Source organism: Muntiacus reevesi, chromosome 6 (assembly GCF_963930625.1).
Source record: "Muntiacus reevesi chromosome 6, mMunRee1.1, whole genome shotgun sequence".
In the NCBI taxonomy this organism is placed as follows: Eukaryota; Metazoa; Chordata; class Mammalia; order Artiodactyla; family Cervidae; genus Muntiacus; species Muntiacus reevesi.
Window position 1 is genome coordinate 42641636 of NC_089254.1, and position 25520 is coordinate 42667155.

The 25520-nt window shown below is 37.7% G+C and overlaps 1 protein-coding gene across 1 annotated transcript in view; it reads right to left on the reverse strand.

Annotated features, from left to right (window-relative positions):
* The window catches only part of RELN (reelin), a 530384-nt gene that overhangs the window by 302965 nt on the left and 201899 nt on the right, over positions 1-25520 (reverse strand). Inside the window, exon 4 of the mRNA XM_065939296.1 lies at positions 8506-8576. Within this exon, the coding sequence (XP_065795368.1) occupies positions 8506-8576 (71 nt within the window). The remainder of the gene's footprint in view (positions 1-8505; positions 8577-25520) is intronic.

Consider the following 25520-nt stretch of genomic DNA (forward strand, 5'->3'; position numbering starts at 1 on the left):
CAAATAGATGGGGAAACAATGGAAATAGTGACAGACTTTATTTTTTTGACTCGTTTGAAAAGACCCTGATGCTGGGAAAGATTGAAGACAGACAGGAGAAGGGGACAACAGAGGATGAATGTTTGGATGGCATCACTGACTCGATGGATATGAATTTGTGCAAGCTCTGGGAGTTGGTGATGGACAGGGAAGCCAGCGTGCTGTAGTCCATGGGGTCACAAAGAGTCAGACACGACTGAGCGACTGAACTGAGATGAAACTGAGAATTGTAGTTAACAAAACACTACCATATCTGTCTTTAAAATCACCTAACGACATTTTTGGACACTTTCGCAGATATCTTCTTCGTCTTTGCTATAATGTTATCTCCTTAGTGAGGACTGCCTGACCTATCTGCCACCCTATTTAAAATTGTAGCCTGCCTTTCTCCCCTCCACCCAACTCTGTTATCTTACCCTGCCCTATTTTTAGGTCTTCTTATTTTTCCATATAGCACTTGCTACTGTGTAACACAGTGTCACATTTACTCGTTTATTATATTGTTGTTGTTCAGTTGCTAAGTCGCCTCCAACTTTTTGTGGACTGCAGCATGCTAGGCTCCTCTGTTCTTCACTACATCCTGGAGTTTGCACTGAACACTGATGGACTGATACTTTCTAATTGTGGTGCTGGAGGAGACTCTTGAGAGTCCCTTGTACTGCAAGGAGACCAAACCAGTCAATCCTAAAGGACATCAACACTGAATATTTATGGAAGGATTGATGCTGAAGCTGAAGCTTCAATACTTTGGCCACCTGATGCTAAAAGCGGACTCATTGCAAAAGACTGATGCTAAGAAAGGCTGAAGACAACAGGAGGATGGGGCGGCAGAGGATGAGATGATCAGACAGCAATCTGTGATCCATGAAGGGGGCATTTATTATATCTCATGGTAACTGTCTATCCTCTCCACTACAATGTAGGCTTTAGTAAAGCAGGGATCTTTGCTCTGTTCACTATTATATCCCAAGATCTAGCTTAGTCTGGTACATAGTAGGCATTCAATAATCCTTGTAGATATTGAATGTTAAATAAATTCCCTGCTTTATTTTCTATTGCTGGTGAATGAACTTAAGCATCTTCCACTTTCTAAAACAACTGGGAGTATACAACCTGCCACCTGCCTACCTCCACCCCAGACTGGAAATGAGAAAAGTCTGCTTCCTCATCTGCACTACAACTGTCAGCAGAATTCAACTGGATAGGTGCTTATAATTACCTAGGACCCTGGGATTCAAGGTAAAGACATAAAATCCCCAAACCTGGTTTATGTCCAAGAGCATTCAGAGGACTCATTAGTTTTTAGATGAAAATCTGTGAACAGTTTTCAGATTTCTTAGTGCAACAATTCATAATTTCAACCCACGGTCAGTATAAGGAACATTGCTTTGGTAATAGCCACACTGCCTCATGGTGCTTTATAGCAAAAGTTCAGAGTTAAAGGCTTTTTTCAGGAGAGACAGATTTTTCAAATGTATAAAGTATAAGGTCAGCAAACATCTAGAGAGTGTCTTCTTTATGCCAAGCATTGTTAGATATTAAGAAAAACAAAAAATTAAGTCATGGTTGCTGGATTTAGGAAGCTTCAAGTAAGGGTGAGGAGACAGACTTGAGTATTTAAACAAATAATCATGACAACATGGACCAATCATGGAGCCAGGAAAGACCTCACAGAAGAAGAGACATGGGAGTTATAATTCATAATTTTCCTTCAGTTCCTGGAAATGATATTTTCTACCCGCCTCAACAGTTTTCCCCCTCCTTCATAAGTATAACCTTATATTTGTTATTTTGGTGATAAACTTAAACACTACAACCTGAATAATACTAAAACTCACTATTAAAAATAGAAAATGTAGATAACTTTGAAGAAAAAAAAAATAAACATCTGTAATCTCACCACACTTATCTACTTAGTCTTTTTATTACCTACTGGCTGACCCCGGATACAATTTTATTCCAGCAAGACGCCTTCCCTTCTCCTTTACTGAGCTGGTGTTTTGTGCCAGAGATTCTAGAGTATGGTAACACAAAACCTGGATCTAGACCTACTTTTCTGATTCAAAAATCCTCCTAAAGCCTAAACCCAAAAGACAATGACCGCCTATTAGCATCATCCTCCCCCAGGCCTCAAGAAAGGAAAAGGCCAGCATCCAGAAGCTGGCCTGGCACTCACAGCTGGGCCGTGGTGCTCTTCCGGCAAACAGAAACAAGCTCACAGAACATCAGCTTCAGACAAAGCCACTCTGTAATCATGGCGGGTCAAGACACACACAGGACTACTCTGTATTCACACCTGACTGTGAGCACAACCAGAACACTGTCCAACTCACAATATACCGTGCGTCCCTCTCTCCTGGCTGATAGAAGTGACTGCTGCTTCTTTATCAATTACAGCCTTAGCCTGACTCTGCTCTGCTTTCCCTTTGGAGAAGACTTATTGAGATCCTCAACCACAGAATACACCTACTTGCTGATAATACCCAATTCAGAGCAAAGCTCTTTCTCTTTAAACTTGAACCAAAATCATAAATTATAGGCCCAAGTAATCATAATGATTGCTTTCATAATTTTCCAATCATGCTGTTGTTATTGTTTCATCGCTCATTCATGTCTGAGTGTCTGACTCTTTGCAACCCCATGGACTGCAGCACGCTAGGCTTCCTTCTCCTTCACTATCTCTTGATGTTTGCTCAAACTCATGCCTATTGAGTCAGTGATGCCATCCAACCATCTCATCCTCTGTTCCCCCTTCTCCTCCTGCCTTCAATATTTCCCAGCATCAGGGGCTTTTCCAACGAGTCAGCTCTTCACATCAGGTGGGCAAAGTATTGGAGCTTCAGCTTCAGCATCAGTCTTTCCAATGAACACCCAGGACTGATTTCCTTTAGGATTGACTGGTTTGATTTCCTTGCAGTCCAAGGGACTCTCAAGAGTCTTCTCCAACACCACAGTTTGAAAGTATCAATTCTTCAGTGCTAAACTTTCCTTATGGTCCAACTCTCACATCCATACATGACTACGGGAAAAAACATAGCTTTGACTATACAGACTTTTGTCGCTAAAGTGATATCTCTGCTTTTTAATATGCTGTCTAGGTTTTCATAGTTTTTTTACCTAAGGAGCAAGCATCTTTTAATTTCATGGCTGCAGTCACTGTCCGCAGTGATTTTGGAGACCAAGAAAATAAAGTCTGTCAGTGCTACCATTTCCCCCCCATCTATTTGCCATGAAGTGATGGGACTGGATGCCATGATCTTAGTTTTCTGAATGCTGAGTTTTAAGACAGTTTTTTCACTCTTCTCTTTCACCTTCATCAAGAGGCTCTTTAATTCCTCTTGCTATCTGCCATTTAGGTGGTGTCATCTGCATATCTGCCTTCTCCTATTCTGGAATGAGTACTAAATCCAATTTGTTCAACTCTAGGTGTGCTCCTGATGGGTCTCTCTCTATAAGGCAGTGAAAGTCTTACAAGGCAGTGAAAGTCTATAAATACTGTCTGAAAGAGACAGAGAGACAGAGAGAGAAAGAGACAGAGACAAAGAGAGAAAGAGACAGAGACAAAGAGAGAATCCATCTTTCCCTTGAACCTGCTTTCCAATTCAGTGGCCTTTCTCTCCTTTCCTTTAATACTAGATTTTTTCAAAGCCTCAACTGTACTTTTATTTACTTCAGGCAAGTCTTTATTGGGGCCCCTGCTACAGCAGGAGGGAGCAAGAACAAGTAATAGTTTCCCTTGTCAAAACCTCAAATTTATAAAAATGTTTCACATTTACTTCTCAACTCACAACAGTTTGTCTTCTGTTGACTGACTCCAAAGCTTAGGCAAGAGCTTTCCAAGCAACCAGGCTGCCTCGTGTGGTCTGGCCATTCTTGAAACCATCCTCACATTAAATTGCCAATGACTTGTTGATTGAAAATTTATAAAGCTTCTTTCTTGTTCTCCTCTCCATTCTTTTGGAAGCCTCTGTCCCTTTTGAATGCCTCTCCCATGTTGAAATGTTTTCCCTAGTACCCCCATTTCTGAAGCTTGCTTCTTCTCCAGAATTCTTTCTCCTGCTCCTGCAATCCCTAACATTCCTCTTCCTCCCTTCTCTGGGGAACTCCCGGGATGAGTACATTTCCTCCTCGGCATCCACATGCTGGTGGCCCTCCAGCCTGCCTCTCTACTCAGCAGGCTGCTAGAGAGCCCTCTGGGAGGGAAAGTAGCTTCTCAGAGCCAATACGTTGAAGTCCAGTCTCACATTACTTCAACTGTTCATTCATTCAGTAACATTTATTGGTTGCCCACTATCCACTGGACATTGTGGAAGGCTTCAGAGATTCAGTAGGCTTCCCTTGTGGCTGAGCTGGTAAAGAATCTGCCTGTAACGCAGGAGACATGGGTTTGATCCCTGGGTTGGGAAGATCCCCTAGAGCAGGGAAGGGCTATCCACTCCAGTATTCTGGCCTGGAGAATTCAATGAACTGTACAGTCCATGGGGTCGCAAAGAGTTGGACACGACTGAGCAACTTTCACTTTCACTTTTCAGAGATTCAGTAATAGAGTCCAGTTCTTACCCTCAAGGAGCTTATAGCTAACAACAGACAAGGCATGTGTGCTAATGTTCTTATTACAGTATTAAATATCACTTATCAAATGAATGAATGCATGCTTAAGTAAGAGACTTCTTTGAAAGGCAATGTAATGTGAAGGCTAATATCATGGGATATTGGCCAAACTGCCTGGACTCTAATGTCAGCTCGATCAGTTTCTAATGGTGAGATCTTAGCCAAGTTATTCTCACTGTATCTTTGCTTCCTCATCGGTCAAATGCAGATAATAACAGTTCCTTCTTTAGAGGGTTGCAGTATAAATAAGCCCATGTTTGTGGTGTGCTTAGAGGGCATTATGGCATACAGTAATGCTGACAGGGTTTCCATTTGTATTATTACTGGGCCTGGAGAGTTATGTCACCATGCATAAGTTTGCCAAGACCAGATCGAGGAGGGGCGTAAAAGCGATCTAAGTTTTTTTTCTTTTTTTTTCAGGAGGAGGTAATACCTAAGCAGGATCTGAAAACCTGAGCTAGACAAAGACAAGAAGATGGAAAATGGTCATTCAGACAAAGAAAACAAAGAGTATAGAGTGCCAATAACATGGGTGATTGGGAGACAGGCATTCCAGGAATTTTAAAGAGAAATGAAAGGATAACAACAAATGAAGAAGGGGAGGAAAACTGAAGCCAGGTTGTTAAGAATTCTTCTTGTACAGCAGCAGGGATTTTCCTTAATGATAAACTATTGCCTCCAATTGAGATACTGAAGGGTTTGAAGCAGAGTAATGATAGAATCCTATTTCCATATTAGCACCTCTGTACTGAGTACAGAGAAAGTGGGAGCAGGGAAAGTAGGGAGGAGGCTGGTACACAATTCCCCAAGGAGGGGATAGGCCCTGATCTAATGGGAAGCAGGAGAGAGGGGGAATCTTCTAACACACTGTCCGTAGGTTTTCTGAGTCTTTCATGTTTTGAAAAAATACGCTTGTGAAAGTGAAAATGCTAGTTGCTCAGTCGCGTGCAACCCTTTGTGACTTCATGGACTATAGCCCATCAGGCTCCTCTGTCCATGGATTTCTCCAGGCAAGAATTCCAGGCAAGAGTGGATTGCCATGCCCTTCTCCAGAGGATCTTCCCAGCCCAGGGATTGAACCTGGGTCTTCCACATTGCAGGCAGATTCTTTACTGTCTGAGTCACCAGGTGCAAACTATTATATATAGGATGGCTAACAATAAGGTCCTTCTGTACAGCACAGGAAAATATATTCAATATCCTGGGATAAACCATAGTGGAAAAGAATATAAGAAAAACTGTACATATATATATGTGTAACTGAATCACTTTGCCGTATAGCAGAAATTAACACAACGTGGTAAATCAGTTGTAAATCAACTCTACTTCAATAAAAAATAGCTAATATGCTTAGCCAGTAATCATCTTGTAATAATAGTTATAGTCAAGTTCCACAAAGCAATATTTGCTTTGTTTAAATTCCTTAATTTAACTGAAATAAAAAAAAACTACCAAGTATGTTGGGATTGAAAGATGCTGTTCTATGGTATACAGAGACTGTCATTTTACCCTCTTAATACTTGGCTATTCCCCACCAATGCATAGGAAATTATTACATGTTAAATTTACGTTATTTTATTTGAGGATATAATTAATGTTTTAATCAGAAGTAGATAGGCCCAAAATAAATATATGCTTTATAGCACCAATTATTTCCCTTACTATTCCTGACAGCAGGAAGCCATCATTCTTGTTAGTATTCTTTTCACCTTATCTTGGATGGATTGATATTATTTCAATTGATTAGGTGCTGTTGAAAAGCTTGGTGTTTTCCTCTGGTCCTGGGCTGAAAGGCATTTTTTAATAATATACCCATCTACCATCATGTAAATTATGGTCAGGCATAACACTACTACATAAGGCACTTTTTCCCTGACTGGTTAAGAATTTTTTCCCACTGATTTTTCTTTCTTTTTTTTTCTTCTCTTCATTTCAAATGAATCCAATCCAAACAATTAATGTACAACAGAAGAGGCTCAAAAATCCAAGGCTTAAAATAAATCAGTTTTTAGGCAATGATAAATGTTAATAAAATTAGACTTATCTTCTCCTGACTCTACGCAATTTTCTGGACAGAAAACTGCATAGAATCAGAAGATACATATAATATATATGGTGTTCTATATTTTCAGTAATGTGAATACTTTTATAGTCTGAAGAAAGATTTATAGTGTGATAGATTTCTTCAGCCTACTACAAAGGTTATCACACTTCCATTCTCAAAAGTCACAGAATATAAGTCTGTTCAAACAAACTAAGAACACTGATAATATATGTGCAGCTAGAATTAGAGTGGGATTTTCTAATTTGAGTTATTATATAAACAATCAGAAGTTTTCCAGTAATAGTTATCAAGTATCACATTACTTAGATAAAGCTATATTGGTGATATATATATTGCTACAAATAATAAATAACACTTGCTTAAGCCTTTCAAAAACCCACATAATTTTCCTCATTTCGCTCTTAAACCTATTAGAGTCTCTTCAGCAGAGAGATAATTAGTAGAAATTTCCTTTAAATTCACTACTGTAATTAGGTTAACAAGTTTCTCCCAAATATCACTCTGTAAACAAAAACTGACAATATGTCCATGATGATGGTGAAATTGGGATGATATATACAAAGACTGGCTTCAAATATATTAATTGTCAGGATGCTTAAATTAAGGAATATATGTATGGCTGAGGAAAAACTTGTATTCAACTTATCAACATTTTTGGAAAGGCTCATATACTAAGCACTGTGCCAGTTTCTAGGACAGCAAAGAGCACTAAGGCATGGTTTCTATACTCAAGAAGCTCAGTCTCTCAAGGATGATATCCACCACTTTTCAGAGGAAAATTCTATGTTAAGTAGTAAATACAACAATGAATACACAAGCAAAGTTGGGTAGAAGCTCAAGAGGTAGAGGGAATAAACTTCTGTGGGGGCATAGACCTTGGTATTTACCTTTTCATTACATGCACATGCATGCATTTACATATTTGCATCTATAAGACTTTGGTGTAAGTCTTTTGTGAGAGTCTGGATGCGTATGAGGCAGTCACAAAGCTTAATGTGGCTACTTATCATACACCCAATGTACCTAAAATGATGCTGCATCTGAAATTAATAGTGCACATAGTTGAAACAAGTATATGGATGCTATACAATGCTCATCTATAACATAATCAAGTATTAAAAGCAATAAACATTTTTGACAAAGTTAATAAGAAATTTAAGTAGTAAATTAAGCAGGTTGGTGCTGCTACTGCTGCTAAGTTGCTTCAGTCGTGTCCAACTCTGTGCAACCTCACAGACAGTAGCCCACCAGGCTCCTCCATCCCCGGGATTCTCCAGGCAAGAACACTGGAGTGGGTTGCCATTTCCTTTTCCAATGCATGAAAGTGAAAAGTGAAAGTGAGGTCGCTCAGTCGTGTCCAACTCTTCACGACCCCAGGGACTGTAGCCTACCAGGCTCCTCCGTCCATGGGATTTTCCAGGCAAGAGTAGTGGAGTGGGTTGCCATTTCCTTCTCCAAAATTAAGCAGGTATGTTTCTGCAAAATTCTAAAATTACTAAGATTCATATTTCCAAGACAAATAAATATAATTCATTAAGAAAAAAAAAAAACTATGAGAAGAAGATAAATTTCCTGTTGGTTTATTGTGCTCACACTTAGTATCTTCAGAAGTCTACAGATCTTTATTAGTAAGTAGCAACAAGATAATTATTAGATATATTAAGGGGTCAATAACTCCATTTTCAAAGCATATGATCAAGTAATAGCCATGAAATGCTTACTCAGTACATAGGACCTACCATGAATAATTTTGACACAACCAATATGAAGTAGTCAAAGATCATTCTTACCTCCTTGTTCACACAATTGCTGGGCTAAAGCATCTTTGAAGATAATCTGGCCCCTGTGTGTTGCAGTAGCCCTGGAAATGAACAGGAAAAGGTTAACAGAAGCCTTGTAATAAGTCTGGTGATAACAATATATTTTTAAACTTTTTAAAACCTTATTTTGAAATGTTACATGGATATGATCTTTTTAAAAATGAGTGCATCTAAACAGAGACGAAAATGAACGAAGAGTCAAGGCATAAACTAAGGCACCTTGGTTGAGAATTATCTTCTGGTTGGTTTTACTTTGTAAAGATGCTCTAACATTTGTGGGCTTATTCTGAAAACTGCAGATGTGAGCAAATCTTGGGTAGGAAGAAAAGCACAGAAAGGATGTTTATTAAAGTTATTCTTCAGGAGACCTTGATATAAAATGTTTTGTAGTACAATAATGATATTAGCACTGGAGGAAGATGCCCATAATGCACTTTTTTCCTATATCAATAGTTACCATAACACAGAGATTTGAGACCAAGAAATACATTCTTAAGGTTTGTTTTTTTTTAAAGAAGCCTATTCTGAGCTTTCATAATACAAAGTCTGTCATAATAAAATACACTTTTTCCCCCACTGGGTCTAATTTACCATTTGCAGAAGATGTGCATCTTTTCCATCCTCTAATCAGAGCTGTGCACATGGATTCATGAAAAAAATAACGTCCTTGTAGCAGACTCGTTATTCAGTAGCTATAATAGGAACTGTCTTATTAGAGGAAGGATTATTTATGCTTTATATTTGAAGTGTTTTTTCTTAAACAAGATTTTTTTCCTTTGGTACACAATCTATTATCTAAACAAATTTAAAACAGGAAATTATGCCTCTCCCTAAGAAATTTGATTTCAGAAAATAATCTATACAAAATCTTTTTAATAACTAAAATGCATTAACATTAAATCCGAACTTTGGTTCTAGCCAAAACCAGTCTAGGACAAAAACAATTTGATCCAGCCTTCATTTACTAAAGATGGATTATGTACAAGGCACTGGACTAGGTCACAGAATGCAGTATTTGGCCTCCACGTTTCCCTCCATATGTGCATCCCTCAATCGACATCTTGCCCTTTGTCCAGCCCACTAGGGCTCATGGTTCCCAGTACCCTCATTCTGGCCTCCAGGTGGATGTATGTTCCTCCTCCATGCTGCAGACCTTACTGATTTTTATCTCGCATTGGACTGTTACTATTGCTAGTGTCAGTCCCCCAGGACCCAAGTCTCTGGAAGTAATCTGAAAAACTAAGCCATGCAGAAGTGTTAATGGGTGATATTGCTCCAAGCTAACATATTTCAGCTGTGACACTGAAAATATTATACTAACACACACAAACAATGACACAGTAGTGGGAGTTTCGAATAGTGGGAGAGAGATATAACTGGAGAGAAAAATCACTGGGCAGCCTTCAGCTCCCATCCTATGTGATGTTTGTAAGGGTAATCAGTCCTTGTTACTGCATATTAATCATTACTGAAACCACAGATAAACAGATATGCCACTCTCCCTATATAGTTACATATATTTATATGGTTTTCATTGCTTTTAGCAAACTGAAAATGAGACGGACTAAACCAAGGACCAATTCAAGCCATAAACAAGACACACAGACCCATGAATTAATTACAAGCTTTATTTCCAGAGAGAACATGAAAACTTCATTTACCTAAACAAATCTCAATCAAGTCAAGAGCTTCCAGTTCACATATACTTCTGATAGCAAAACAGCAATTATAAATGCAGACTTTTAATTGATGTTTACTTTGGAAGGGATACATTTTCTGAAATCACTAAAAACCAAGAAAAGTCGTGCAACATACAGTATTTAAATAATTGTTCATTTTAGTTGTCTTCGGATTATAAGTATATAATGTTCCTGTGGTAATATTTCTCACTGGTCCACAAACTTAGTTATCATTGTGCCAGTGAATGCGCCCATGAATGTGAAGAAGCCAAAGTATTCAAATAAAATTCATGTCACAGAGGTTCTGCCTTTTCACTGGAAATCAGAGATACTGATATATACACTGGTCACTGCACAGCACCCTGTAAATAGTCCGGATCACTTCCTCTACTTCTTAGTTTCCTCAGATTTAGAATTTCATTCATGCTCTTACTTTTGCTACTAGGATTCAATGAATGAAGTTCTAAGAACTACAGAACAATTAAAACTGAATAAATTTTTAGCATCTAGTCAAAATTTCTTTAGCAGTGGTACTCATTCTTCAAACAAATATTACAGAACTCCTATATATGAACAGGGGAGCCCCAGCTTTTGAAGTTACTGGGTTCTTTCTCTTCAGCTAGCATGCTCCCTAGGGCCTAGTCTCCAAAAGTTCCTGGTGTTCTTCCCTGGAATACTTGGGGATTTGAAGTAGAAAAGTTTGAAAAGCACTGAACTAGTTTGACTCTTGACAAGAAACAGACGCCCAGGGTGCACCTGCTGAGGGTCACAGAGCCTGATAACAGCAGGTGGAACCTGATCTCAGGTCTTGACTCCAAGCCTTGGATTCTTCTCACTGCATCAGTGGTTTTCAAATTGTGCTCTATAGTGTGACCAGGGGTCTCCAAGGGAGTCCAAGGGATGGGCAGCAGGAGATGCTTCAGGCACCATTAATTCATCTAGAGCATCTGGTTCTAATATATGTTCTAAGTATTTAATGCTGTTTGAAGAAAGGGCTCAGCAGTTTCAAACTGGATTGACGAGCATACTATGTGCTCAATGTCATTATCAGAAGTCCTCTGCTTGGGAGAAATAAAAGTAATAATAATAATAATGTGACTGATATAGGTATGTATAAGGCATACATATACATATATCATGCATATATATAATTCATGCACATATATATGTAAGGGCTCTATATCTGTTGTAAGGGTGCTATGTAAATTAAGTTAGTTAATGTCGACAACAACGCTAATAGGTAGGTACTATTATCCTCATTTTCCTGGGACACAGAACTATTGTTTCAGCTGCTTAATGTCTTGTAACTGGTACTAGGTCAGTATTCAAACTCAGGCAGTCTGAATGTCAAGATCTCATTTTATGTTGTTCAGTCACTCAGTTTTGTCCAATTCTTTGCGACCCTATGGATGCAGCACACCAGGCTTCCCTGTCCTTCACCAACTCCCAGAGCTTGCTCAAACTCATGTCCATCAAGTTGGTGATGCCATCCAACCATCTCATCTTCTGTCATCCCCTTCTTCTCCTGCCTTCAATCTTTCCCAGCATCAGGATCTTTTCCAGTGAGTAAGTTCTCATCAGGTGGCCAAAACATTGGAACTTCAGTTTCAGCATCAGTCTTTCCAATGAATATTCAGGACTGATTTCCTTTAGGATTGACTGGTTTGATTTCCTTGCAGTCCAAGGGACTCTCAAGAGTCTTCTCCAACACCACAGTTCAAAAGCATCAATTCTTTGGCACTCTGCTTTCTTTATGGTCCAACTCTCACATCCATCCATGACTACTGGAAAAACCATAGCTGTGACTATACAGACCTGGTCGGCAAAGGAATGTCTCTGCTTTTTAATGCACTGTAGATGGTGACTGCAGCCATGAAGTTAAAAGATGCTTACTCCTTGAAAGAAAAGCTATGACAAATCTAGCCAGCATATTAAAAAGCAAAGACATTACTTTTTTCAACAAAAGTCCATCTAGTCAAAGCTATGGTTTTTCCAATAGTCATGGATGGATGTGAGAGTTAGACCATAAAGAAAGCTTAGCGCTGAAGAATTGATACTTTCAAACTGTGGTGTTGGAGAAGACTCTTGAGAGTCCCTTGGACTACAAGGAAATCAAACCAGTCAATCCTAAAGGAAATCAGTCCTGAATATTCATTAGAAGAACTGATATTGAAGCTGAAGTTCCAATACTTTGGCCACCTGATGCGAAGAACTGACTCATTGGAAAAGACCATGCTGCTGGGAACAATTGAAGGCAGGAGAAGGGGATGACAAAGGATAAGGTTGTTGGATGGCATCACCGACTTGATGGACATGAGCTTGAGCAAGCTCCAGGAGTTGGTGATGGACAGGGAAGCCTGACGTGCTGCAGTCCATGGGGCGTCAAAGAATCGGACATGACTGAGTGACTGAACTGACAGACAAGGTTTGTCATTAGCTTTTCTTCCAAAGAGCAAGAATTTTTTTAAATTCAGGGCTGCAGTCGCCATATGCAGTGATTTTGGAGCCCAAGAAAATAAGGTATCTCACTTTATAACTATTACATTAAATTGTCATTGATCTGATTCAGAGATTTGATGGTAGTTTTCCATCTTTTTGGGGGGAGGAAACCCTGCTTTCTGGGCCTAATCTTTAAATCCATGTCTCCTAGAGACTGTGTTCTCTATTCCAACTTTTCAGTCCATTTCTCTTGATCACTTTTCTCACAGTGTTCTGAGTCCTTTGGCTTCTGTTCAGCTCACTACAGTTCCCTTTGAGCTCTGCCCCATTTCCTATCAGCCCCCAGATCCCTTGCATCTCTTCTTTTTTCCTACCAAATACAAACAAGCCAGATGCCAAGCTTACTAACACCACTGTCCAAGTCCTATGATACAAGGACACAAACATATGCATTGACAGATAATCATCATGTACACCACTTCCTATACAAATCTTTAAAGCCCTCAGATCACATTTTAAAAATAGCCATCCTACTATAGGTGCCTGGTTAGGTGATTTTAAGGGCCTGCTACTTAGCACCTTTTCTTGGGGGGAAGAAAAAGCAGAAGCCCAGGTAACCACCAAGAACCCAAGTTCCATTGATTTTACACATGAATAGCCCCAGGTTGTGACTTTCCTCAATAAGGGCAAGCCTACTTTGAACACATTCAGAGTTAATGAAGGAATTCATGGTGGTTTACTACAGAAGCACAGTGCTTACTTCAAATATTCTATGGAAATATATATTTATATAAAATATACTTAAATATATACATATATATAGTCAAAATATAAATGTATAAATAAACATAAATATATACATTTAAATATAAATATAAAAGTATATATTCCAAAATTGCTAAAATTACAGTAACTAGAGTTAAAAGACCCTAGAGGTTATATCCTTCAATTTTTAACCCATGATATATTTGTCTTTCTACAAGACCTTCTAGAACTAACACCCAAAAAAGATGTCCTTTTCATTATAGGGGACAGGAATGCAAAAGTAGGAAGTCAGGAAATACCTGGAGTAACAGGCAAATTTGGGCTTGGAGTACAGAATGAAGCAGGGCAAAGGCTAATAGAGTTTTGCCAAGAGAATACACTGATCATAGCAAACACCATCTTCCAACAACACAAGAGAAGACTCTATGAATGGACATCACCGAAACAGACATAGAAATGGACAATGCCAAAATCAGATTGATTATATTCTTTGAAGACAAACATGGAGAAGCTCTATACAGTCAACAAAAAGAAGACTGTGACTCAAATCATGAACTCCTTATTACCAAATTCAGACTTAAATTGAAGAAAGTAGGGAAAACCACTAGACCATTCAGTTATGACCTAAATCAAATCTCTTATGATTATAAAGTGGAAGTGACAAGTAGATTCAAGGGATTAGATCTAATAGAGTGCCTGAAGAACTATGGATGGAGGTTCATGACATAGTACAGGAGATAGTACATCTCCAAGAAAAAGAAATGCAAAAAGGCAGAATGGTAGTCTGAGGAGGTCTTACAAATAGCTGTGAAAAGAAGAGAAGTGAAAGGCAAAGGAGAAAAGGAAAGATATACCCATTTGAACGCAGAGTTCCAAAGAATAGCAAGGATAGATAAGAAAGCCTTCCTCAGTGATAAATGCAAAGATAGAGGAAAACAATAGAATGGGAAAGACTGGAGATCTCAAGAAAATTAGAGATACCAAGGGAACATTTCATGCAAAGATGGGCACAAAAAAGACAGAAATGGTATGAACCTAACAGAAGCAGAAGATACTATGTAAAGGTGACAAGAATACACAGAAGAACTATACAAAAAAGATCTTCATGACCCAGATAATCACAATGGTGTGATCACTCACCTAGAGCCAGACATCCTGGAATGCAAAGTAAAGTGGGCCTTAGAAAGCATCACTATGAACAAAGCTAGTGGAAGTGATGGAATTCCAGTTGAGCTATTTCAAATCCTAAAAGAGGATGCTGTGAATGTGCTGCACTCAATATGCCAACAAATTTGGAAAGCTCAGCAGTGGCCACAGGACTGGAAAAGGTCAGTTTTCATTCCAATCCCAAAGAAAGGCAATCCCAAAGAATGCTCAAACTACTGCAAAATTGCACTCATCTCACACGCTAGTAAAATAATGCTCAAAATTCTCCAAGCTGGGCTTCAGCAATACATGAACCGTGAGCTTCCAGATGTTCAAGCGGGTGTTAGAAAAGGCAGAGGAACCAGAGATCAAATTGCCAACAACTGCTGGATCATTGAAAAATCAAGGGAGTTCCAGAAAAACATCTACTTCTGCTTTACTAACTATGCCAAAGCCTTTGACTGTTTGGATCACAACAAACTGTGGGAAATTCTAAAGAGATGGGAATACCAGACCACCTGACCTGCCTCTTGAGAAACCTGCATGTCAGGAAGCAACAGTTAGTACTGGACATGGAACAACAGACTGATTCCAAATAGGGAAAGGAGTATGTCAAGGCTGTATATTGTCACACAGCTTATTTAACTTATATGTAGAGTACCTCATGAGCAAAGCTGGGCTGGGTGAACCCCAAGCTGGATTCAAGATTGCTGGGAGAAATATCAATAACCTCAGATATGCAGATGACACCACCCTTATGGCAGAAAGCAAAGAACTAGAGAACCTCTTGATGAAAAATGAAAGAGGAAAGTGAAAAAGTTTGCTTAAAACTCAACATTCAGAAAACTAAGATCATGGTTCTGGTCCCATAACTTCATGGTAAATAAACGGGGAAACAAGGGAAACAGTGAGAGACTTTATTTTCTTGGGCTCCAAAATCACTGCAGATGGTGACTGCAGCCATGAAAAAGACACTTGCTCCTTGGGAAAAAAGGAAAGAGGGAGAAGAAGGGGATGACACAGGATGAGATGGTTGGATGGCATCACTGACTCAATGGACATGAGTTTCAGTAAACTCAGGGAGTTGGTGATGGACAGGGAGGCCTGGCGTGCTGCAGTCCATGGAGTTACAAAGAGTCAGACACAACTGAGCGACTGAACTGAACTGAACTTATAATAATATATAGCTATGGTATATGGTGACAGGCATTTATTTTTAGAATTATATTATGCAATTTATAGCTCTCTTTTGGGAGGAAGTCTATCAAAGTTGTGATGCTAATAACTATGTTGGTACTACTTGCACTTAATTTTCAATAATTAGCAGTAATTTTTCAGAAGAGTTCAGAAAATATCCTCATTGTTCAGTGTTCTGGGGAGTAGACCAATTTTCTTAAATAAGCTTCTAATTAGTACTTATCTTCTTGGGAGATGCGTAGGTTTCTAGAGCAAGTTTGCCAACAAGAATCCCTATTAAATATGTAATTTTAAAAGTTAGGGTGACCGTTACGATCTATCATTTGAAGAGCTCCATAGATTCTATCAGATCAAGAAAGTTCATTATGGACACCATATTCAGAGCTTGAAATAGCCTCTGTTATGAATTTTGAAAAACTACCATATTCTAATTTTAACTGCACTCCTAGAGCAACTGTCTAGTAGGCTGCCCAAGCCATTTAACAGTAAGTGTGTGTTGTGGCAACATATGAAGCTGAAGCTCACAGTCCCTGGAATCAGAAAGACAAGTGGGTGACCACAGGGAGCTGCCACTGACAAGCTGAATACATGCTTCTTTAATTACCAGAGGTTTCAGATTCTCTATATGAAGATAGGGTTAACCTCAACAGTTATTATTTAAAGATAATAACATTCACTCTTCAGATACTTATAGTCTCTCTACCTAAATAGATTTCAAGCTTTTGGAATAGTAGAAATAGTTAATTAGAAAGAAATTTATTCCCCACAAGGCATCTGTCATAATGGCTTGAACATATGAGTGAATCAAAACAATTTTCAGTTCACAATTTGTTTCTATTCTGAATATTGCCATCAAGTTTCCAAAACAGGACTGAAAAGGAGTTTTAATATAGTTGCTATAACACCTACCCAAGTGTACTGTTTCATTATTTCACGAATCAATTTGCTCACAGATTAACCTAAAGAATCATTTTTAAGCCTAGGACAATGTGCACTCTCTCGACTGGAATCTCTTTCCAGATTCATCCTCACACAGTCACAACTTTCACAGTGTGTGAATTTTCTTTCTAAAATTGCTTGACATCCTTCTGTGGCTCTCCATCACTTAAAGCAGTCTGTCAGTTTCCTTAGAACGACCTAAGAGGTTCTTTAGGATCTGGTCCCTGCCTCGTATGTCCAGGTTCACCTTCCATGGCACCTTGTCATTGAGCCACAGAGTAGTTTTCACAGGTTCCAGAATGCCTGGTTTCTTTCATGCCACTCCTTACCCAGTTTTTCACATCCTATCACCTGTCATTGAAGACTCTTGATAAAAATCTCTTATTCCTCTAAAATTTATCCAGAAATCTCTTTCCCTTACAAAACCTTCTTAGACCTGCCAGGTAGTGTTAGATATCTTCTCCAAGGATAACACAGCCTATTTTCTTAGCCTTGACTTGAAATGAAATGAAATCAAAGTCACTCAGTCATGTCCGACTCTGTGACTCCATGGACTATACAGTCCATGGAATTCTCCAGGCCATAATACTGGAGTGGACAGCCTTTCCCTTCTCCAGGGGATCTTCCAAACCCAGGGATGAACCCAGGTCTCTGCAGGTGAATTCTTCACCAGCTGAGCCACAAGGGAAGCCCCTGACTTAGGAACTTCCTAATTTAAGGTGACTTGACTTGCAGCCCAGGCCTTTCTTTCCACAGTTATTCTTATAAATTGGAACAACATGGAAAGAAGCAAACTCATTCACGACTGCCTAACAACAATAAATTAATGTTGATCCTTTCTAAATCCACCAAGGCTTAGTCACTATAATCTGTAGTGAAAGGTTAATATTATGGACAGTTAATCAAACTGAAAAAGAATTGATTGCCTCAGCATATATAAGAAGATGCTGTGAATCCATGTATCTCTGAACCTGGAAAAAATTTTATCAAAGGGATTGTCTGTCTGAAATTTTAACAACATGCTTAATTGAAACATACACTAAAGACCTTTCAGTGCAACAAAATGTCCTTATCTATTCAAGAAGAGAGGTAGTTTGCCTATAGTCAGATTTCTGGAATGGAGTACTAGCATTGAAATATAAGAATGAAATAGTTTTTTTCCAAAAATTTAACAGGAAATCATTGAAAAGAAAGATCATTGTTATAATGGAGTTTAACTTCCATTAAAAAGTGAGCAAGGCATAACTAAAAAAAATTCCATGAATGATATTCCTCATCTAACATTTATCACTGAAAGAATTTCAGAAGCATTCTGCATATTGAATCAGTTATGGGAATTTTCCAAAGAGTAAATTCCAACTGTAAATGTAGTTTGAAGGTCTTTGGGCAAAAAAAAAACAAAGAAGAAGAAGAAGAGAAAGAAAGAAAAGGAGATAGGAAGAGAAAAGGAAAGAAGGAAGGGGAAAAGAAAAAGAAAGGAAAAAGAAAAAAATTTGGGTTCACTACAAGAAAAAAAGCCATTTTCTGTACAACCAACATTAGATTCAACCCATGCCAAACAATTCTTCCAAAGGACATTTACCATATAGATGTTACACTCTGCTTTTATATATAATTTTTTTAAAAGTATGTATTTGTGTTTTATTTCTGCTAAAGAATTTTGATATTTTTAATGTGTGAAGAGATTTCAGGAATGAAAGTACAATTGACAAGTTAGGAGTTTAAATTGAGATAGGTCTGACATGAGATCAGGTCTAAAATCATAACTTCTTTCCTCTTTTTGATAACTTTTCCACAATTTTACATTTCTGATATCTGGGAACATCTTACTATACACATCAAAAGAAATTCACTAGTTTCCCAGAAGAGAAGTGGATGGTGACATGACCATCACTGCCTGTATATGTGGGAATCTGGCAAAACACAGATGGCCTATGTTCATCTATGGTGTTCCATGCATTAAACCAAATGTAACTGAAACCCTGATTCTCACTTAAAGTATCTTCAATAACACTGCTATGTGACACTGCATTGAAATAAAGAACCATAATTTTGGTTAAAAAGTACTGACTGTCAGGGATGTATAACACTAAAGACAAGCAAACATTTATCACTGGTGGAGTTTTATTCTTTGTTTACTTTGTAAATCAACAGTAAAATGGATTTAGGGAGGGAAGATAACCTTCAAGCAGATAAAACTAAGTTTTGTTTTGTCAGTGTGCAAAAGGATTGCTCTCACTAACTATTTAAAGAAGCACAGCTGCCAAATTTCTCAGGATTCGATTGATCACAGAATTTTAAAGTAAGGGAAGGCTGAACTGGACTGATTCGTGTAGCAAAAAGGATTACACCAAGGTCCCAAACATCTTCAGAAGCTCCCAATTCACGTGCTACGTTTCTAAAACTGAATGGAGGGGTACTCTATACCAAAAATGAAGAACTTTTTATTGTCTAGATTCTAAAAGAGCTTGATTTTTGTCAAGAATTGTCCTGGTTCAGAAAACCAAAAATAATACAACTCTGATTATAAACAACAAAAACAATGACTTTTCTTATTAAAAAGATCATGTTCTGTCTGCTTCTACTAAATAATTATTCAGAAACCCTTAAGAATTATGAATCTGTTGAAGTGCTAAGATATCAGCCTGCTTCAGAGGTGCTCATATTTCTTGGTCTGCTCAGGTGACATATGATCAGTTCTCAGCAAGTATCTTTTGAATTAATTTGAATTGTGTCTTTTATAATAGGCTACATGTACCCTAGGCACAGGAACTTTTGTCTATGTCTTTTTTTTTTTTTATACTGTGTTCAGAGCTTGACATATTGTATCCATGCAGTAAATGTTTGTGGAACACATGAATGGTTAGTCTGCATTACCGCTTACCATACAATGTTAAATGCTTTAAAAACTAATCCATATGCTATTGCATAAGAAACACTGAGGAAGATGGTGAGGTGATAATAATAGATGGTCAAGATAAATATTATTATAAGAAAGATTTATTCCAGAAATCAGTCAACAGTCAGAACAATAAAAGTAAATAAGCTCATGTATTTGCTTTACTATTGCTACATGTTTTTATGACGTAACATCTTCCAGAGTATTCTTAAATCACTTAAATTCAGAAATGCCTTCTAAACTTCAAAACAAAAATGTTTTTCATACCACCTTTTTAAATCATCAAAGAAAAGTATTTGAGTGACTCTGATGTTTTAAACAACCTTTTAACTAAGTAAGCCTGTGTCAACTTGCCTCAGAGGCATCTGTAGGCAACACAAAGACAGAAATGGTAAAATAGTGAACCAATGCTAAGAAAATCTTACTAAAAATTATGTTAGCCATTCGACAATGAATTAAGGAGTCCGTATATGTGTTGAAATATTAACACTAAGTATTTAGGTCTTATCTCCGAGGGGGACTGACCGAGAGTACTAGCTTCAGACACAGAAGGGGAGCTTGCCATGGGTCTCCACAACTTAGGCACATCATTTAGCTTCTCTGTGTCTCATTTTCTTAATCTATAAAGTCAACTGACTGAAATGGATAACTTCTAAGGTTCACATGGTAAATCTAGAATCAAAAGATGTGTGTTGGCACAACAGCTCAACAGTTTATGTCAACCCCAGACAAGTGTTTATCTTTGAGTACTCAATTGTATATGACTTTTGGACTATAGTCTACCAGGATCCTCTGCCCATGAGATTTTTCCAGGCAAGAATACTGGAGTGGATTGCCATTAAAAACTTACACTCCTTCTTGTTCAGGGTTGTGGTGAAAATTAGAAGAGATCAACTCTGTGAAGGACTGCAAAAAAATGTGAGGAATTATGATGATGTTCTGACAGGTCATTTTGCAAAATATAGCACAAATTTGAAAAAGAATTAGAAGACATACATCCTACACGATTTAGGATTTTTTTTTAAAAAGCTATAAGTTAAAATGTTTCATGGCTTAAACAAAGCTGATGACAACTCTAAGGAAGGACAGGATTTCTTTTTTTTAATTAATTTATTTTTAACTGGAGGATAATTGCTTTACAATATTATATTGGTTTCTGCCATCTATCAACATGGATCAGCCATGAATCCCCCTCCCTCCTCCCACCCTTATCCCACCCCTCTAGGCTATCACAGAGCACCAGGTTTGAGATCCCTGCATTATATAGCAAATTTCCACTGGCTATTTAATTTTACATATGGTAATATATGTGTTTCAATGCTACTCTCTCAGTTCATCCCATCCTCTCCTTCCCATTCTGTGTCCACAGTCTGTTTTCTATGTATGCATTTTCGTTGCTGCCCTGGAGCAACATATATTCATATATATGCCTTAATATACAATATTTGTTTTTTGCTTTTTTCTCTTTCTGACTTTTGCTCTGTATAATAGGCTCTAGGTTCATCCACCTTATTAAAACTGAGTCAAATGTGTTCCTTTTTGTGGCGGAGTAATATCCCATTGTGTGTATGTACCACAAATTCTTTATCCATCCATCTGTCAGTGGACTTACAGGCTGCTGCCACGCCCTCACTACTGTAAATAGTGCCGCAATGAACACTAGGGTACACGTGTCTTTTTCAGTTACTGTTTCCAGAGTACATATGCCCAGTAGTGGGACTGTTGGGTCATATGGTAGTTGCTTTCTAGTTTTTGAAGGTGTCACCATACTGTTCTCTATAGTGGCTGTATCAATTTGCATTCCCATCAACACTGTAAGAGGATTCTCTTTTCTCCACACCATTTCCAGAATTTACTGTTTGTAGATTTTTTTGATGGCTATTCTGACTGGTGTGAAGGGATAACCTCATTGTAGTTTTAATTTCCATTTCTCTAATAATGAGCAAGGCTAAGCATTTTTTCGTATGTTCATTAGCCATATGTCTTCCTTGGAGAAATGTCTGTTTAGGTCTTCTGCCCGTATTTTGATTGGGCTGTTTGTTTTTCTGGTATTGAGCTGAATGAACTGCTTGTATATTTTGGAGATTAATCCTTCATCAGCTGTTTCATTTGCTATTATTTCTAAGCATTGTCTTTTCACCTCATGTATAGTTTCCTTTGCTGTGCAAAGCTTTAAAGTTTAATTAGGTCCTATTTGTTTATTTCTGTTTTTATTTCCATTACTCTAGGAGGTGGGTCATAGAGGATCTTGTTGTGATTTATGTCAAAGAGTGTTCTGCCTATGTTTTCCTCTAAGAGTTTTATATTTTCTGGTCTTACATCTAGGTTTTTAATCCATTTTGAGTTTACTTTTGTGTATGGTGTTAGGAAGTGCTCTAATTTCACTCTTTCACACATGGCTGTCCAGTTTTCCCAGCACCACCTGCTGAAGAGACTATCTTTTCTCCATTGTATATTCTCGCCTCTTTTGTCAGAGATAAGGTGCCCATAGGCATGTGGGTTTAATCTCTGGGCTCTCTATCTTGTTCTATTTGTCCATATATCTGTTTTTGTACCAGTATTACACTGTCTTGATGACTGTGGCTTTGTAGTATAGTCTAAAGTCAGGTAAATTGATTCCTCCAGCTCCATTCTTCTTTCTCAAGATTGCTTTGGCTATTCAAGCTCTTTTGTGTTGCCATACAAATTGTGAAAACTTTTGTTCTAATTCTGTGAAAAACATCGTTGGTAGTTTGATAGGGATTGCATTGAATCTGTAGATTGCTTTGGGTAGTACTTGCTCTTATTTTCATAATATTCATTCTTCCAATCCAGGAACATGGTGTATACCTCTCCATTTGCTGTGTCTTCTTTGGTTCCTTTCACCAGCATCTTATAGTTTTCTACATACAGGTCTTTTGTCTTTTTAGATAGGTTTATTCCTAGGTATTTTATTCTTTTTGTTGCATTGGTGAATAGGACTGTTTCCTTAATTTCTCTTTCTGATTTTTCACTGTTAGTGTATAAAAATGAAAAAGATTTCTGTGCATTAACTTTATATCCTGCAACTTTGCTTTATTTATTGATCACCTCTAGCAATTTTCTGGTGGCGTCTTTAGGGTTTTCTATGTATATTATCATATCATTTGCAAAAAGTGAGTTTTACTTGTTCTTTTCCAATCTGGATTAGGAATGACAGGATTTCTAACTTAGTTAATTAATCACAATAATTAGGAAAATACTAGTGTATTGATATAACACTGATATTTTTGTAAAGAAATCCTGACAAACTATACATAATGGTTATTTTGGAGGAAACAAATTATAAGGCAAGCCTCTCTCATAGGTAACAGTATTTGATAATTTTTCTGTTCTAAAAATAATTTATGCATATTATGAAAATTTTAAAATACAGAAAAGTACCAATATAAAGCTTAAATTACTCATATTCATACCCAGGAGAGCTAATCAGTATTAACATTTTAGAAAAGTATACACCCTTCTAGTTTTTAAAATCAGCTTATGAGTATAAAGATTTTTAGAAAATCACTTGCTTAAAAGTAGTTATATTCCTTTATGTTATTGTTATTGTTCAGTCACTAAGTCATGTCTGACTCTGTGACCCCATGAACTGCAGCATGCCAGGCTTCCCTGTCCTTCACTATCTCCTGGAGCTTGCTCAGACCCATGTCCATTGAGTCAGTGATGCTATATTCCTTTATACTTATCTTCCTTTATACTTAATATGTGTTATAAGTAGTTTTTATTTCATTAAATATTTTTGGAACAAGATTTTCAAAAGCTAAATAATAATTCACTGTATAGCTGTATCATAATTTCTTTACTATACCATTGTTGGAATTTTGTTTCTTTTTTAATATCTTAAATAATAAAATAACCTTGGATCATATCTTTAGCTTTTACCTCCAGCTTTACTGAGATATAATTGACACAAAACACTGCATAAGTTTAAGGTGTGAAAGGTATTAATCTGATACATTTATATATTGCAAAGTGATCACCATCATAGCATTAACTAACATCTCAATCCTGTCCATAATTTTCTTATCTTTTTTATGGTAAAGATGCTTAAGATCTACTCTCTTGGCAGCATTCAAGTATATACACAGTATTGTTAGCTATAATTGCCATGTGTACATTAGACCCCCAGAACTCATTCATCTGGCTAACTGGAAGTTTATACACCTCGACAGATATTTCCCCATTTACCCTACACCCCAACACGTGGCAACCACTATTCTATTATTTCTCTGAGCTCAACATTTTCACCATATCTTGTATTTTAAGATGGATTTCAAGGACTTGGATAATATAATTAAGGGCATAAATACGAAAGCCATAACTCCAAATAGCATTTAAGAAAGGGTACATGACCCCATTAGTGTCCCAGAGAGTATCCATGCCACAACAGCTCTGGTGATAATAAATGTGTGCGTGCTAAATCGCTTCAGTCGTGTCCAACTCTTTGTGACCCTATGGACAGTAACCCACCAGGCTCCTCTGTCCATAGCGATTCTCCAGGAAAGAATACTGGAGTGGGTTGCCATGCCTTCCTTCAGGGGATCTTCCCCACCCAGGGTTGAACCCGCATCTCTTACGTCTCCTGCAATGGCAAGTGGGATCTTTACCACTAGAGCCATTGGGAAAGACCAGCAACAAACATTATGAGTCTATTAATTCTGATTTCAAAGATGGATATCAAGTTACTTTTAATTTCTATCCCACTGATTATTAGTGAGGATATTTTGCATATTTGGTGATTACTTTTTTCAGTTTTGGGAATGATCTATTCATGTCATTGCCAACTTTGCTATAGGTTGTAGTGTTTTCCTGAGTTACTAAAGAGCTCTTTAAATGTTAAGGCTATTAATTACACGTTATACTTGTCAACACTTTTTATGCAGTTTATAATTAGTCTTTTACTGTCTTTATGGTTTTTCATTTTCAAAAGTTTAAAATTTTTATATAATCAAATATCTTGATCTATTGCCTTTTAATTTTTTTCTAGGATTTTCATGCTTAGAAGCTCTTTCCCATTCTAAACTTAGTTAAAAAGATGTTTGTTTTCATATTCTTTTGGGAATTTTTTCTACTCATTTGGAATTTATTTTGGTATATGGACATTCAAATGGGAATTTAAATTTTTTTTCATTGATTTAAAAAGGTCCTTGCATATTTTATTGAATATTTTTTATCAACCTATTTATTATGGCACTTTTCTATATTGTGCTTTCAGTATATATCAGAGTGATTTTCTGAAATATCTATATGGGCCCACTGATGTGAAAGCCTTTGACAATTTTCCACATGAAATAATTTCCAAGCTATGGTTTTCCCAGCAGTCATGTATGGATGTGAGAGTTGGAACATAAAGAAGGCTGAGCACCAAAGATCTGATGCTTTCAAACTGTGGTGCTGAAGACTCTTGAGTGTCCCTTAGACAGCAAGGAGATCAAATCAGCCAATCTTAAAGGAGATTAGCCCTGGATATTCATTGTAAGGACTGATGCTGAAGCTGAATCTCTAATACTTTGGGCACCTGATGCAAAAATCCAACTCTTTAGAAAAGATCCTGATGCTGGGAAAGATTGAGGGTAGGGGAGAAGGGGACACCAGAGGATGAGATGATTGGATGACATCACTGACTCAACGGACATGACTTTGAGCAAACTCTGGGAGTTAGTGAAGGACAGGGAAGCCAGGTGTGGTGCAGTCCATGGGGTCGCCAACAGTCAGACACAACTTAGTGACTGAACAACAACAAACTCAATTATGTTGTTGTTGTTTAGTCACTAAGTCATGCCCAATTCTTTTGTGACCCCATGGACTGTAGCCCACCAGGCTATTATGTCCATGAGATTTCTCAGGAGTTGGTTGCCATTTCCTTCTCCAGGGGATCCTCCCAACTCAGGGATCAAACT